At 41.3% G+C, this 12,719-nt stretch overlaps 1 protein-coding gene across 3 annotated transcripts in view; it reads right to left on the bottom strand.

The window, feature by feature from the left end:
• The window catches only part of GTF2IRD1 (GTF2I repeat domain containing 1), a 167,714-nt gene that overhangs the window by 96,341 nt on the left and 58,654 nt on the right, over nucleotides 1-12,719 (bottom strand). For all 3 annotated transcript variants that reach the window (XM_081324876.1, XM_081324877.1, XM_081324878.1), the window contains exon 2: nucleotides 4,529-4,657. In XM_081324876.1, coding sequence (XP_081181002.1) covers nucleotides 4,529-4,657 — 129 coding nt within the window. The remainder of the gene's footprint in view (nucleotides 1-4,528; nucleotides 4,658-12,719) is intronic.

Below are 12,719 nucleotides of genomic sequence, written 5' to 3'. Positions count from 1 at the left end.
TTTAATATACCAATCTTGGTTAGTTTTAACTCTGTGGAATAGTATGTTCTGCAAACCCAAACTTTCTGTTTTCTTATGCTTCAGTGTGCTGTGGAAATCAGGAAAAGAGGTTAATTCAAAACTAAGTTACCTCTGTTGTGGGAACATAGAATTATGAGATTCCTAAACAGAGGCTGGGTTCCTACTGTAGACTAAAATAGGGTTAGATAATTGTAATGCCCCTTCATGGATTACTGCCTTGTCGTGGCGAAGGGGCTTGCGTAATTCAATGAAGCTATGAGCTATGCCGTGCAGGGCCACCCAAGACGGACAGGTCATAGCCGAGAGTTCTGACAAAACGTGATCCACTGGAGAAGGAAATGGCAACCCACTCCAGTATCTTTGCCATGAAAACCCTATGGACAGTACCAAAAGGCAAAACGATATGACGCTGGAAGATGAGCCCCTCAGGTCGGAAGGCGTCCAATATGCTACTGGGGAAGAGCAGAGGGCTAGTACTAGTAGCGCCAGAAAGAATGAAGCGACTGGGCCAAAGCCGAAAGGACGCTCAGCTGTGGATGTGTCTGGTGGTGAAAGGAAAGTCCGATGCTGTAAAGATTTTTTCTCCATAGGAACCTGGAATGTAAGATCCATGAATCAAGGAAAGCTGGACGTGGTCAAACAAGAGATGACAAGACTGAACATCGACATCTTAGGTATCAGCGAACTAAAATGGACAGGAATGGGTGAATTTAATTCAGATGACCATCAGGTATACTACTGCGGGCAAGAATCCCTCAGAAGAAATGGAGTAGCCTTCATAGTCAATAAAAGAGTAGGAAAAGCAATACTGGGATACAATCCTCAAAATGACAGAATGATCTCAGTTCGAATCCAAGGCAAACCATTCAATATCACAGTAGTCCAAGTCTATGCCCCAACCACCAGTGCTGAAGAGGATGAAATTGACCGGTTCTATGAAGCCCTACAGCACCTTATAGAACTAACACCAAAAAATGATGTCCTTATCATCATGGGGGATTGGAATGCTAAAGTAGGAAGCCAAAAGATAACTGGAATAACAGGCAAGTTTGGCCTTGGAGTACAAAATGAAGCAGGGCACAGGCTGATAGAATTTTGTCAAGAGAATACGATGGTCATAGCAAACACTCTTTTCCAACAACCCAAGAGACGGCTCTACACATGGACATCACCAGACGGTCATCACAGAAATCAGATTGACTATATGCTCTGCAGCCAAAGATGGAGAAGCTCTATACAGTCAGTAAAAACAAGACCAGGAGCTGACTGTGGCTCAGACCATGAGCTTCTCCTTGCAAAGTTTAGGCTTAAACTGAAGAAAGTAGGGAAAAGCACTAGGCCACTCAGGTATGAATTAAATCATATGTTGAATATACAGTAGAGGTGACAAATAGATTTAAGGAATTAGATCTGATAGACAGAGTGCCTGAAGAACTATGGACAGAGGTTCGCGACATTGTACAAGAGGTAGCAACCAAAACCATCCCAAAGAAAAAGAAATGCAAGAAAGCAAAATGGCTGTCTGAGGAAGCTTTGCAAATAGCTAAGGAAAGGAGGGAAGCGAAAGGCAAGGGAGAAAAACATAGATATGCCCAATTGAATGCAGAATTCCAGAGAATAGCTAGAAGAGATAAGAATGCCTTCTTAAATGAACAGTGCAAAGAAATAGAAGAAAACAATAGAATAGGGAGGACCAGAGATCTTTTCAAGAAAATTGGAGAGATGAAGGGAACGTTTAATGCAAAAATGGGCATGATAAAGGACCAAAATGGCAGGGACCTAACAGAGGCAGAAGAGATTAAGAAGAGGTGGCAAAATTACACAGAAGAACTATACAAGAATGAGCTTAATGTCCCTGATAATCACAATGAGGTGGTCACTGACCTCGAGCCAGACATCCTAGAATGTGAAGTGAAGTGGGCCTTAGAAAAGCTGAGCAACAACAAAGCTAGTGGAGGTGACAGTATTCCAGCTGAGCTATTCAAAATCTTAAAAGACAGTGCAGTAAAAGTGCTACACTCAATTTTCCAGCAAATTTGGAAAACTCAACAGTGGCCACAGGATTGGAAAAGATCAGTTTACATTCCAATTCCAAAGAAAGGCAGTGCCAAAGAATGTTCAAACTATCGCACCATTGCACTCATTTCTCATGCTAGTAAAGTCATGCTTAAAATCCTACAAGCTAGACTTCAGCAGTATGTGGATCGAGAACTACCAGAAGTACAGGCAGGATTTCGAAGAGGCAGAGGAACTAGAGATCAAATTGCCAACATACGCTGGATCATGGAGAAAGCTAGGGAGTTCCAGAAAAACATCTACTTCTGCTTCATTGACTATGCTAAAGCCTTTGATTGTGTGGATCATAACAAACTGTGGCAAGTTCTTAAAGAGATGGGAGTACCAGACCATCTTATTTGTCTCTTGAGAAACCTATATGCGGGTCAAGAAGCAACAGTGAGAACTGGACATGGAACCACTGATTGGTTCAAAATTGGGAAAGGAGTCCGGCAAGGCTGTATACTGTCGCCCTGCCTATTTAACTTATATGCAGAGCACATCATGAGAAAGGCAGGGCTAGATGAATCAAAAGTTGGAATTAAGATTGCCGGAAGAAATATCAACAACCTAAGATACGCAGATGATACCACTCTAATGGCAGAAAGTGAAGAAGAACTAAAGAGCCTCTTGTTGCGGGTGAAGAAGGAGAGTGCAAAACCTGGGTTGAAACTTAACATTAAGAAAACCAAGATCATGGCATCTGGCCCTCTCAATTCCTGGCAAATAGATGGGGAAGAAATGGAGGTAGTGACAGATTTTATTTTCCTGGGCTCCAAGATCACTGCAGATGGGGACTGTAGCCAAGAAATTAAAAGACTCTTGCTCCTGGGGAGGAAAGCCATGGCAAATCTAGACAGCACACTAAAAAGCAGAGACATCACCCTGTCAACAAAAGTGCGTATAGTCAAGGCTATGGTCTTCCCAGTTGCAATGTATGGCAGTGAAAGTTGGACCATAAGAAAGGCTGAGCGCCAAAGAATTGAGGCCTTTGAACTATGGTGCTGGAGAAGACTCCTGCGAGTCCCTTGGACTGCAAGGCGATCAAACCAGTCAGTCCTAGAGGAGATCAATCCTGACTGCTCTTTAGAAGGCCAGATCCTGAAGCTAAAACTCAAATACTTTGGCCACCTAATGAGAAGGAAGGACTCACTGGAGAAAAGCCTAATGCTGGGAAAGATCGAGGGCAATAGAAGAAGGGGACGACAGAGAATGAGGTGGCTGGATGGAGTCACTGAAGCAGTAGGCGTGAGCTTAAATGGACTCCAGAAGATGGTAGAGGACAGGAAGGCCTGGAGGAATGTTGTCCATAGGGTCGCGATGGGTCGGACACGACTTCGCAGCTAACAACAACAAATTGTAATGCAGCAACTTGAGGGAACCTAGCCATTCTCTTCACAGATTGTGTGAACAAGTCTTCACACTAAATCGGCATAAGATTTTGTTGGGGGTTATTGTTTCATATGTGAACCCAGCCATTTTGTCTCATTAAGCTAAGTTTACTCAGTTGAGTTATGCTAACCTAGTCTGGGGTTCAATTATATAGGCAAAGATGGAGATAAATGTGTGGAATTGGAATCACATTAGGAGTACAAAGCCACTTAGAGTACAAATGGGATTGTGAAATAGTGAAAAGGCAACATCTCCTTCATGTTACCGGGATAAAAAATGGATCCAAAAAGTATAAACATTTCATCTCCCTTGGCTCCAAAACCAACTAGGCCCTATAGACAATCTTTGAAAATAAGATAGGACGGGGGCTTGGAAATACGCCTCTGTGTCCAGAAAAGAAGACAGAAGTAAGCTGAGCTGGGAGAGAGAAAAAACTTGGAGTGGTGAGGAAGCCATACTTGTTCACCCAAGCTTCTCTAGAGCTTCAAGACCGGCCTGCCAAGAACAATCTTTATTAAAAAAAACTTTTTAAATAAATTGGTATATTCCTGATGATGGATTCATTGCAAGTTATTTTAGCTAAATATTTTTAATAGCTTTTGTTTTTACTACTTTTTTGAGGTACACTGCTCTGCACTCATCAGGGAAGTAATTATAATATGGTATATCATATAGTAAATGGATGTTTTTTGATCTGCTCTACTCCCCAAAGCAAGCATTTTGCAAAGAGGTAATCTATTTATCTCCAACTTTAAAAAACCCCATACATATTTTCAAAATCCTTGGTGCCGCTTATAATTAATTTGTATTTTGCTTATATCTGGTCTTTTCTCTAGGATCTCAGGCTGGTTTACATGACTTGAGAGAAAATATTGACCCCAAATAACTCAGTGAATTCCTCTGGATGAGAATAAATGTAATTTTGGATCTTCCAAGACTTAGTCCAAAGTCTTAACCAAAACACAACACTGGCTCTTTACTAACAGAGGTACCTTGGTCCCCAACTACATCCACTGAAAATACAAGTTTGTTGCAAACTTACAATTCACCAAAAGCTTACCATAGAGTCTAATGCTGATACTAAGCTGGTGATAACTTCATCTTTTTGAGAGAACACCAAGTGCCATTGGTCAGGTCTGCAGTTGTTAAGAGGCCCATCGGAAAGCTTCCCCAGAAGTGCCATGATTGCCTGAAATCAACAAGAACCAACCAAAGGTTAGATGAGTCTTGTGCTGACTGGACATCAAAAACCACAACAGAATAACCAGATAGTCTCCAAATGTTATACACTGCCCTGTTATAGAGTTCAATTCAATTCAAGCATTATGGTGCTTGCTGGAATTCAGAGGTGAAAATATTTCCCCCTACGCAGTCTACCCCCAGTCTTGACTCTGCCCAAAGGCATTCTCCAAAACTGCTACCAAATTGCAATCTAAAAACATGCTACAAGAACTTTATTAAATACTTAATTTAATATAATAATTATTTTAGCTAGATTTCATTAATTTCACATAAATTTACTTTTAACTGAAATTTCATTTTCACTTGGTGATTTCTTATAATATATTCTACCTGCTGACTACTTAAACATTGCTAAGAGAGGGGGCCTGGAAAAAAAAGTTGCATACCACTATTCTACAGAGAGAAAGGTAGGGATATGTCATTGATAGATGTTATTACTTCTTTCTCTCACCTTCACTGAGAGACAGTAAATGAACTCCACCCACCACCAGGCTAAAATAATAATAAATTAACACAAGGACCACCTGGACTGTCTTGGCAGGTCCCCATTACAGCCAATGCTTGGACCCCTGGAATTGTGGCCTACAATGAAGCAGCAGCTCTCTCTTCAAGATGCAGAAAATCCATGTGCAAAATCACACTTTCAGGATTTCAAGCCATTTTGCAATGCTTGCTCTGCTTGAATTCAATTGTTCCTCTTCTTCCTTCTCCCCAACCACCCCATTGCCATTCTCCTGCAACTATCTCCTGGCCTCCAAACAGACTTCCTGTTGCACAAGATTTTTGTTCAAAAGCAAGAACATGCATTAAAAAGGAAAAATAAACAACTCCTCACAACTAGATAGATAGAAGATATAGACAGACAGACAGACAGACAAACAGATAACCTTTATTGTTATTTTTTATTGTGGGCACATTGGCACACATTAAAAATGGAATTTTGTTGCTTGCTTTCAAAAGTGTATACATACAAAGCACACATTTAAAAATGCTATATACAACATATGTATAAAACTACACCCTTACATATAAATACATATAAATATTAATCACTGTCCATCTTGAATACATAGCGGAAAGAAGAAGCTTGAGAATCTACAAAGTTAATACTGTATGGCAGGGGTCCCCAACCCCCGGGCCGCGGACCTTACCGGGCGATGGCATGCCAGCAACTGGTTCGTATAAACAAGCAAAGCCCCATCTGCGGGATGCAGGCAACACACAAAACCATGCCCCCTCCAGTCCACAGAAAAACCTCCCTCCATGGAACTGGTCCCTGGTGCCCAAAAGGTTGGGGACCTCTGCTGTATGGAACAAAACCGCTGCTGAATCTGGATGTTCTGCTTAGGTTACCACGAAGCCTCCTCCCAGATGGTAACAAGGAAAACAGGTTGTGAAGAGGAAGTGTAGTGTCTCAGACAACCTTGCGGACCCTGCTCAAGCAACACTTATAGGGAACTGCCAATAATCTTTTCTGCCATCCTTTCAGTCCATACTTTCAATGAAAGTCCATACTTTCAATGGACGTCTTCAGTCAGGTTCTCACACAAGTCTCATCATTACAGACTACTGGGGAAAGCCTATGGCAAAACACTCCCTCTTGTTGCAAAGGAGGGCAGAATTCCTACAAGTAATAAAACACCTACCCTGAAAAGGAGGAGGAGGAGGAGGAGGAGGAGGAGGAGGAGGAGGAGGAAGAGGAGGAGGAGGAGGAGGAGGAGGAGGAGGAGGAGGAGGAGGAAAAAACAATCAAGAATCTACAAATGAATCTAACAGTTGGCTGGTTTGTTTTCATTCTAATGGGATGATCTCATCCTTTCCCTAAGTCATGAACTTCTGAAAAACTAAGAAAGGTGGAACTGGGTGAAGGGCAACACTTCCTGGAGATCATGCTAGATGTTCTTCTAACCAGGATTAGAAAGGTAGCAGTGCTAGAAAAGTAGCAGGGCAATCATAGTGAAGTTGGAGACGTTAGTTTCAGTTTAGGCCCTAGGATAGGATAGGATAGGATAGGATAAGGAATAGGAATAGGAATAGGAAAGAATAACATACTTTATTGGTCAAGTGTGATTGGACACACAAGGAATTTGTCTCCGGTGCATAAGCTCTCACTGTACATACAAACAACGAAGTATTATAATCACAAGATACCAATAGGAGAAGGCAGTAGAAAATATGAGAAGGGTAATAGTAATACAGCCATACTATATGGGTAAATATCCTTAGACATATGACAGTACTGTGGTAATTAAGCGTTCAGCAGAGTGATGGCACGAGGGAAAAAGCTGTCATTGTGTCTAGTTGTTTTGGCATGAAGAAAAGAAGAAATGCATCTTCTCTCCGAAGGGATAAAAGGCACGGGTTTGCCTCAAATTTCTATATACTGAATTTATGTGCCCAGAGACTAATTCAGAAATAACTACTTCTGCAGCATTATTAGCCAGTCATCAACACCGAATTAACAACTAAAAGCTACACACAACCAGGAACCATATAAACACAACCCATAGAATAGCCCAGTGCACATAATCTGCAGAGAGGTTCCCTGATGATGGGCTCCAGCAAAAGCTTGGAAGAATAAACCTTTGATCATGGTGACCAACTCATATTGGATCCTACAACGTTATGCTAGGACATATTTACCTTCATTTGCATAACTAGTGCTATTTACCGGTAAGTAGAAATATAATCCATTTTATAATGGTGGAAAAGCAACGACTAAATGAGCTGAGTACATGCTCAGCTGGACATTCAGATGTTGTGAATGAACAACTGCTATTATCCTACAATATGAATTTTTCCCTTGAAATCATACATGTGCTGCACTGCCTTACAAGGAATACAAATGCAATCCAAGGTTAAGAACAGCGATGTCACATTGACCATTGAGTGATGTCCTAATCAAAACACCGACTTTCCTCCTGGAGCTCTAAAAACCAATCAACTCCAATGGACACCTATTGTAACCTTCAGTCCTTGGCCTACTACATTTTTACCCACAGAGAATTGTTTAAAGGAGGTCAAGGGAAAACAATTCGCAGTACGGTCTCTCATCTCTATTCCCACAGATCCAGATTCATGTACCCTTGAGAAGTGTTAGACCTATAAGTGTCATTAAGAAATCTCTTTCCCTGCCATTCTTAATATAGAACAGCATTTTGCCCATGATGGATATGCTTTCCGTCATTGTTGTTTTCAAGGAGAAGAAGCTTCATTAGGCCTTCCTCTCACTCTTTGGTTAGTAGTCCTTCCCTCCAGACCTAAATAACCTCACAGGGTTACTTATATTATTTTAGGAAAAGTAGGACATGGAAGGCACTGGAATGAAAGGTGTGATATATGTGGGTCTAATAAATAATACAAAGACTTTATTTATTTTACAATATTTATAAACACTTGGCCACTGACACTCTAGGCAGTTAAAGAATGCAAACTATTAAATCCAGAAACAGAAATGTGAAACTTAAAGGCCGTTCTACAAAACAAACAAACAAACAAACAAACAACTAAATAAATAAAATATAGACTTATTCATATGCCCAGTCCTCATTAGCCTATTACAGTGGAGGAATCTTCTTATTTAGGTTTTATTTTCCTCTATCAGTATATATTTTTTCTGCAGGCATCTATCCCTCCTCCTTCTGATTTTGTTTGTTTGCATAAATAATGCCTTTGGCAGCCTGAACATCAGAAATAGAGAGAGTGTTAAATTGCTGTTCCATAAAATTGTTCAATCCTATTTGAAGGCCATCTTGTGACAGACCCCATTAATAAAATGGGAGGTTGAAAGGATTTGGTCCAACCTAATTCTAGCTGCAGCCAGAAAAGAACCATTTTTTAAAAGGTTTGGGAAGGCGAGGGCTAAGAGGGAGAGTGAGTCTCTAGTGAAACAAGATTGTTAAACCCAGGATGCCTCTCTACAGAATAAAAATGAAGCAAGCTCAGTTAACTCAATTTGTTTGCCAGACTACCATGGTGTCAAGGATTGCTTTAAGCATTCAGAGGGAGGGAGGGAGGGAGGGAGGGAGGGATCCAATGTCCTTCCCAACTACGGGATGGAGAAAAAGAAGCATTTTTGCCAAGAGAAACAAAAAAACGTGATTGACCTTGTTGGGAAACTTAAGACTATTTCTCCTGAGCAAACCATATGATTGCGTCCAACTAAAATGGTATTATTCAAACATACAATCGCTTGAATCATATCTTTTGATGGCAAATATACTAAGCTGGTAGGACAGGCATCTTCTTGTGGGTAGGTACAGTTTTTTCCCATCTACCAAGAATGGAGGAAGTAAGAAAACAAGACAGTAAAAAAGTTTTCAGTTATGAGGCTCAGAGGAAGGCTAGTTTTAAATCTGACAGAAATTTATACTACCCATTGGTGGCTTACCAATGAATTTTGAAGTTGCAAACTTAGAGATTTGCTGCAGACCCCCAAATGGGGATAATATCCAGTCCACAAAGTGAAAATTACTCTTAAGACTGAGGAAGGGGGGCACTTGAACCCATTATCAACAGTCACCCTAACATTTTGCCCACACTTGGACACAAATTTTTATTGAAGGACAAAGCCCGATCCAAATCAAAGCCTGAACAAAAGTAATGAATTAGAACTCCTTTTTCTCTCTATGGAGATTCCCAATTATCCAAGCCATGGTTGTCCCAAGGTGCTGTTCCAAAGGCAACTGGTTTCTTTCTTTGAAAACATTTCACTTCTCATTCAAGAAGCTTCTTCAATTCTGAAGAACAGCATCTTTAGGACAACTACTTTTTCTCTTTTTGCAATCCTGATCCACACAAATTGGGAATCTTACAAAGAGTTTGGGCTCAGCTGTCCATCTTAATACTATCTTGACTCTCTCTACTCATGCACAAATTTGCACAGGACTTGTATTTTATTTTATTTTTTACTTTGTATAATTAGCAAGGGGACGCGGTGGCTCAGTGGGTTAGGACGCTGAGCTTGTCGATCAGAAGGTCGGCAGTTTGGCGGGTCGAATCCTGAGTGCCGCGTAACAGAGTGAGCGCCTGTTACTCGTCCCAGCTTCTGCCAACCTAGCAGTTCGAAAGCACGTAAAAATGCAAGTAGAAAAATAGGGACCACTACGGTGGGAAGGTAACAGCGTCTTTGGTGTCTAGTCATGCCGGCCACATGACCACGGAGTCATCCTCGGACAAGCGCTGGCTCTTTGCCTTTGAAATGGAGATGAGCACCAGCCCCTAGAGTTGAAAACGACTAGCACACATGTGCGGAAGAACCTTTACCTTTACCTTTATAATTAACAAACCTAAAAATCCTTCCAACTTTTAAACTACAGAGTTAATTACTAAAAGATATAAAGCACTGAACTGTACAGAAATAACCTAGGATAGCGGGGTCATGAAGCCAAATTATCTTCCCATTATTCCAAAAACACTAACATAGAAATAGCAATAGCACTTCGATTTATATGCTGCTTCATAATAATTTACAGTCCTCTCTAATCGGTTTACAGAGTCAGCATACTGCCCCCCCCACACACACACAAAATCTGGGTCCTCATTTTACCAATCTTGGAAGGATGGAAAGCAGAGTCAACCTTGAGTCGGTCAGGATCGAACACCTGGCAGTGGGTAGAATTAGCCTGCAACACTGCATTCTAACCACTGTGCCACCATGGCTCATCAATGTCAATGGAACTGGCAGCTGAATTTGGTGATGACTAGACAGCATCCTTTGCTACATCCAAGGGCAAGCTATACTGTAGGCATAGGACACATGGACCTCTGTCTTCTAATACAGTCTCCTTGCTATCCCATCTGCCACTGCCTTATCATTTCTAATATTAGGCCAAAAGCAATATGTAAGGGTAGAAAGTTTGTACTTCCTTCTATCTCTGAACTCTTGGGGACTATGGAATAGGAAGGACAGCTTTCTAAATGTTTTGGATGCCAAGAGAAAAAGAAAAAATATCTGGTAGGAAGTTTCTACCAGACCCAACTTGGAATGTGATTTGATATTTCCCTGCTTCTCCTGTGAAGCAAATGAAGGCAGAATAATGAATATGATCCAGTATGATATAAAACCACAGGGGCACAGAGCACATTTTAGCCTTATGATTTTTAACAAAAATTCAAGGGATGTGGAGGAAAAAATGAAAGTTTGACTGCCCCTTCATTTGCCTTCTCACTGCTAAGTCACAGAACATCAGTTGCTTTCCCTGATACACCTTTAAAAAAATCCTCAGTTTTCTGCCCAAAGACCTATATCAGTTTTTGTACATTCTCTTTCCATTTTAGTAAAAAAAGTAAAATTATGCATTCTTTTTTTAAAAAAAAAAAGTCAACACACATACTGTATCTTAACTGTAGGTGGAAGTTAAATCTTAAAACTACTGAGCAGGTTAAAATTGTAATAGACAAAAAGTAAGGTTTCTGATAACATGCAAGTGAAAGGGCCCTTCTCTTAAGCCTCCTTATACACAGGTGCTTTTTCAGAAGCTTACGGTACTATTTATTTATTTAATTTCAAATTTCTGGGCTGCCCAACTCCAACAACTCTGGGTGGTCTAACATATAGAAACAGTTGTTGTTTTTTAAAAAAAGAAAAAGATCAAATAAAGTCTCCCAAAGACGGCTGACCCTCTCCTGCACCTATCGAGACAGAAAACAACCCCCCACTCCATTACTGACCCCAAAAGCTTTATTGTTTTATTTCTTTTAATGGATGGCAAGGAAGGAGCTATATGAATCTCCAGGGGGATGTTATTCAACTCTAGAAGACAGGTGCTACAACGCTGAGGCCCACCTTCTAAATGACAACGGTTAATTAACAGGATCAAGAAACAGCCAACTCTGCCAGGCCTTACATCATGGGAGACAGGCAGTCAGTCCTTCAGATAACTGGCCTTAAGCTCTATAGGGAGAGCCAGCTTGGTGTAGTAATTAGAGCAAAAGGCCAGAAACTGGGAGACTGTGAATTTCAGTCCCACCTTAGGCACAAAGCCAGCTGGGTGGCCTCCGGCCAGTCACTCTCTCTCAGTCCTAGGAAGAAAGCAAGGGCAAACCACTTCTGAAAATCTTGCCAAGAAAACTGCAGGGACTTTGAATCGCACTCAGAAGTTAACTGGTAACCAGTACAGGTCACAGAGCATAGAGAAATTCAGCTTTTTCAGTAGTTCCCTCCCTCAGCTGTATAAAGTTTCCCCCAGTTTGCTTTGTCTCTTCTGTGCTGGGCATTTAAGATGCATGTCGATATTCTACTTCTCTTAAAAGAGTTTGGAGACCTTTCTAGGAGGAAGGAGAGATGGGGAACCTACATGCAACCAGGAACCAGACCTGCCATGTTGCACCCAAAATAGATTGCAAAATCATAGATTTTCAGCAACAGAATGGGGTTGGGCTATTTGGGATGTTTCAATGGAAGCTGTTTAGTACAGCTGCTTTCAAACTTTCAACCTCTATAAAATCCCCCCAAGACACAGTTGAAACTTTTTAGCTCTCTCCCAGTGAAACCGCTGTGTAAGGACCCACTTCAATTAACCACCCAACAAAGCAGAACTCTTGAAACAAGCAGTCTCAAAAAGGATACTTTTATTAGGGTCAGTGACAGTAGGGAAATCAAGGCGAGATCTGGGGAAAAGCCCGACGAAACGGTATAGTTAAGCAAGCAATCTTCCTCCTACCACCAAAGTCATAGTGCCCATTTGAAATCCGGCCAATCCACAGGTGGTAGGATGTGCGGGTAACTGGCACAGTTGGCACGCATCTCAAGGTCTTCTCCAGTTTCGTTTCTCTGTAACCGTCTCCTTGAGAAGGGAGACACATTCCTTTCTCAAGGGCAGGGCTTTTTTTCTCATAGAACGCTCAGAACGGCGTTCAGGCACCTTTTCTTTTTTTTGCAAAAAAAAATAGCTCCCTCTATTGGCTTTAGGAGTAGGCAATCTTGGCTATGACTCGTGGACTTCAACTCCCAGAAATCCTGAGCCAGCCACGCTGAGGGGAAAGAGAGAGGTTTCCAAGCTGAGCCA

The sequence above is a fragment of the Vipera berus genome (genome assembly GCF_964194415.1).
Source record: "Vipera berus genome assembly, chromosome: 1".
Classification (NCBI taxonomy): Eukaryota; Metazoa; Chordata; class Lepidosauria; order Squamata; family Viperidae; genus Vipera; species Vipera berus.
Note: the sequence above shows the minus strand (reverse complement) of the source record. Positions and strands in the feature narration are given on the sequence as shown.